The sequence below is a fragment of the Pseudorasbora parva genome, chromosome 13, assembly GCF_024679245.1.
Source record: "Pseudorasbora parva isolate DD20220531a chromosome 13, ASM2467924v1, whole genome shotgun sequence".
NCBI lineage: Eukaryota > Metazoa > Chordata > Actinopteri > Cypriniformes > Gobionidae > Pseudorasbora > Pseudorasbora parva.
Window position 1 is genome coordinate 28,479,868 of NC_090184.1, and position 4,475 is coordinate 28,484,342.

The window sequence follows — 4,475 nt, forward strand, 5'->3', positions numbered from 1 at the left end:
GTTAAACTATATCTTATGGTCAGTTTAATTAAAAGCAATGTTTTATCCCTGTTATTCTGAATGTTTGGTGTCGCTCTAATGTTTTCACTATTTCTACAAGCCAGAACAGAATTTCTGTGGGTGCGGGTGGGAGTGGGCGGTAATGGCCAGAAAGTCAGCGAGTGCAGGATTAAGAAAACACGAGCAGAGCTCTACTTGGGAGGCCCTGTCTTTCGAACGTTGCTGGGTGAACCAAAGCTGCATCGCACATTTCCCTTGCTAAATGGTCTGCAAGAGTTCATGTCTTATCCAGGAATGATATGTGCATAATAAATGCATACACATGTTTTGGGAGTTTCTCAGAGGGGAAAAAAAACAATTTTGTGAATTTAATTGAACAAAGTGCTCTGATTTATTGGGTCAAAATAAAGTAATGCATTTAATGCTTGTCTACAATTCAAATGCAGAATTACAATCCAAAGAGTGAAATCTATAACAAGCAAATGCTTCTTTTCTTTTCATGGCATCAATTGGACAAAAATCAAAGTGCAACACTCACCTGAACACTTTAAATCTAAACATAAGTGCTTTTCAACTGCATTATGTCTATAGTATTATGCCAACAACTGAGATTTCGTATTGTTTTGTCAAGTCAATACTAACATCAACTGTATCACTGGGATGTAAATTTAACTAATTATCCTTAAATTGCCTGTTTATTGAAAGGTTTAACACGTGCTCTTCAACTGCATTGACCTTACACATTCAAAGCAGTTGCTGGTGCACCGTATGATGCTTTGATCAAGCCAGTCTTGTCATTTTCACTCCTTCTTGTTTCCCCATTTGGCCATCTTGTTGTTCACAGGGGTTTTCATGAACTTGCTTGACTTCATGTATTCTGCAATCTTCTCAAGACTCTGAAAGGGAACACAATTATTTTGGAGTTACTGGTTAATCCTTATACATTACAACTTACATAAGACTAACAAATCATTCTGTGTGATGAAGGTTGAATCCAAACCTCAAAGTGATCCAGGAAGCATCTAAGGTTTTTGTAGTCATCCAAGCATTCTGAGAGAAACATACGATGCTGATCCAACAACTCATACATGATGAAGTCCACAAATGTGATCTACAGGATGAGCATGTAACATATTGTACTGTTATTTGCAACCATTTTAAACAGACAAAGTAAACGTGCTTATGTGTACATTATGCGTATTTACCTTGTCCCCGGCAAACCACTTCCTGTCACCAAGGAAGTCAGAGAACTGTTTTAGAGTTCCTGGCAGTTTGTCAATGTAACATGATTTGGTTTTGTCCTTTAACCAAATTCAAAAGATTTACAAATCATGTTATGTCATCAATTAACAAAAAAACACACTGTAATGCATAGATTTAAACAATTATCAAATCAATCACTCACATAGTCTCCATAGCAGAGCTGGACAAAAGCATTGCGGAAGTCCATCGCCTGGTTCTCCAAGATGTCAACTCTCACCTGCTCTTCTTCAGTTTCCCCACCTAGAAACATTAGACAGGGGTGTTTTACATTATGTATATGACTATTTTCAGTGATTCAAAAAAAAAAAAAACACGCTTTTTAACTGAAGGAATAAAAAAATCAAGTTCTCACAGAGGTTGTTTTTGCGGGCGATGTATCTCATTATGGCATTGCTTTGGACTACTTTTGTGTCACCATCCACTAGGTAGGGCAACTGTTGAATAAAGGTGATGGTTAGTTATTTGCATATTATATTGCACAATAAATACTATGGGGGTAACTGTGTGACTTACATTAGGAAAGTCAATTTCAAGTTTTTCTTTCTCATTTAACCAACAGCTTCTGTCATAGTTGGGAGCTGCAAAACAAGAAATAAAATCAACTCCCTTCATGTGCTTTATTATAAAAATGTGATTATGTCTGCTGAGCTATGATGACCATCACTTACCGTCACCACAAGAATAGAACTTCTCCTCATACTTAGTTCCAGTGTATTCCAACAGCAGACGGATTGGTTGAGCAAGCTGTTAAAAGATGAAATAAGCACAGCATGCTATACGGATAACTTCAGCTGCTGAAAAATGTTTTTCATTCTTGACGTGATTAACAGAGGGTCGAGATTTCACAATGCATATTTATATGGGTAATATAAATGGTAATGTTTTTATTTGCATACAGCATTTATGAGGTAAATAGTAGCACTGATTGGACAAATCCCAAACTGCTCGTCTATCTTGTGGAAATGCAGAAACACAGATTATTTTTTCTTCTCTTCATCATTTCTTTTATAACTTTTTAATCGATAAGTCAATTACATAAAAACTTAGATTGGTCTATTTTGAGATCCGGAAAGTTTGGTTGGTCTTATTTTAGACAGTCTTAAAGTTAACTAAAAAAATCCTGTCCTTATTTAGTTGTTCCAACATGTATGCATTTCTTTTCTCTGCTGAAAACAAAAGAAGATATTTTGAATAATGTCAGTAACCAAACAGTTAATGGAAATCATTGACTTCCATAGGATGGGGGGTGAGGGGGGACTGTAATTCAATGAGCCGACTGTAATTCAATAGGTAAGTGTTTGCTTACCTATTTTCTTCAAAATATCTTCTTTTGAGTTTAGCAGAAAAAATACGTTCATACAGGTTTGAGACAGCGTGAGGGTGAGAATATAACGACAGACGTCCAATTTTTGGGTGACCTATCCCCTTTAACGTTGTGTCTGTGTTTATAAATCTGGCTCCTTAACGAGTTTGTGGTTCGAAATTTTTGATAGCTTCCTTCTGAAATGGAGACAATTACGGCGCGCGTACATCCTGTGCTAAAGAAAGCGTGTGCTTAATGAAAGATAAGGCAGCTAACGTGGTGTTTTAGCATAAGGTTAATGTAGCTCTTATGAGCTAGTTTTGTAATTGTGTAACCATACCCGAGACGGATAAACATAACTGATTATGTAATTAAAAGTAGGCTAGCATCTGTGGCCATGGCGAGTAGACACGTTTAAACGACAAAAAAGTATCAACAAACTTATAAGCACCCCGACTTTGCCGACTAACTGCATAGTTCATTTCTAAAATGTGTCCACCTAAATATGAGAAGCCACGTATATGGATTGTAGATTTGAACGTTTTTAGACATGAAAAAACCGCGCAATTCATATATTCGTGATAATTGCATGAAAAATTAACGAACAAAAAATAATTAACAATAATTTAAATATATTTTCTAAGTGATGCAAAATTTCTTACCCCGCGTATATCCCAGTATGCCAATTGCATTGCCATTTTACAACAGTGTATGCACCGTGCAGTCAAGAAGCTTCAAACGAGGTGCTGCTAGAGGTCAGACTCAGAACAAGTAGAATGAAAGAGGGGGCGTGTACGGGTGCACCACATACTAGTGGGGACTCGACTTAAAGGGATAGTACACCCATGCAATTAATATGTATAACACATTAAACGTCTTCCAGTTGTCATGGAAACTTCTGACATACATTTAATTGTTTTATTCCTATTTATTTACATGGGTTGTAATGCCCTCCTGTATGAATTAGATACATCACGATACGACATTAGTGTGACACGTCCAAGACATAAATGGTTAACAGAAATGTTGGGGGTGGAAATGTGCTGGTGGTGACCCACTGCTAAGGACAATGACGAGAATAAAAAAATATTAAGTTTAAAATACAGAATTATTTTAGATTAAAATGCTTGCACTCTGTCACTGACTATATATTTTTAAAATAATGTAGGCCACTCTTTACTGGTAAAACATTTGGCATTCTCAGGACCCACAACAAATATTACATTATATATAGTACATTCAAACTTTGTAAACGTGTTATTTTCCCCTCACACAGTAATTGTCATTTTGGATGAACTATGCACAATACAGATTGTCACCATTTACAAATCATTTTGTTTCATTTTTGTAATGCGATATATTGTGACAATAAATTGTTACACCCCTATTATTTACCTTAATATAAAAATTAATCTTGACCAAAACGTTTGCACAAGGTTTAACGGGACGCAACAACCTCAAAGCAATTGTAAAACAAATACTCTAAAACTCAGATGCTGCCTAAAGTTTAGGCAAAATTTATAGCCCTAAGTTGTAAAACTAGAGTGACAAGGCTACAGGGAAAGGACTGGTCAAAAGGACAGAACACAAAGAAAGCCTGTGTCTTTGACACTCAAGCCATACAGGTCAACTTGATACACAGAGATGGCAAGCTGTCTGGGATTTTTCCAGGCCACACGGTTTCCACTTCATTCAGACTCTTTTAGCTGTACCAAAGCAGTCGGTTATGTTGCAAAATGCTATTTGTTCCAATTAATTTGTCATAACTATAAACATAGTCATGTAGTTTTACCATGTACTTATTATTCTGGTTATTTACCTATAGCAGCTAATGAATTCAAAGTTGCACATTGACAAATAGCATTAAAAAACAGTGAATATTATATATGTAATATTAAATCCACAAGAC

The 4,475-nt window shown here is 36.0% G+C and overlaps 1 protein-coding gene across 1 annotated transcript; it reads right to left on the reverse strand.

Annotated features, from left to right (window-relative positions):
* Positions 1-367: 367 nt before the first annotated feature.
* LOC137038199 (glutathione S-transferase Mu 3-like) lies at positions 368-3,371 on the reverse strand. Its single transcript, XM_067412656.1, has 8 exons — positions 3,229-3,371; positions 1,932-2,007; positions 1,777-1,841; positions 1,616-1,697; positions 1,406-1,503; positions 1,206-1,301; positions 1,001-1,111; positions 368-896 (listed from the first exon to the last, which is right to left on the reverse strand). Exons 1-8 carry the CDS (start codon positions 3,262-3,264, stop codon positions 801-803), a joined length of 660 nt encoding a protein of 219 aa, XP_067268757.1. The 5' UTR covers positions 3,265-3,371; the 3' UTR covers positions 368-800.
* Between the last annotated feature and the right edge of the window lie 1,104 nt (positions 3,372-4,475).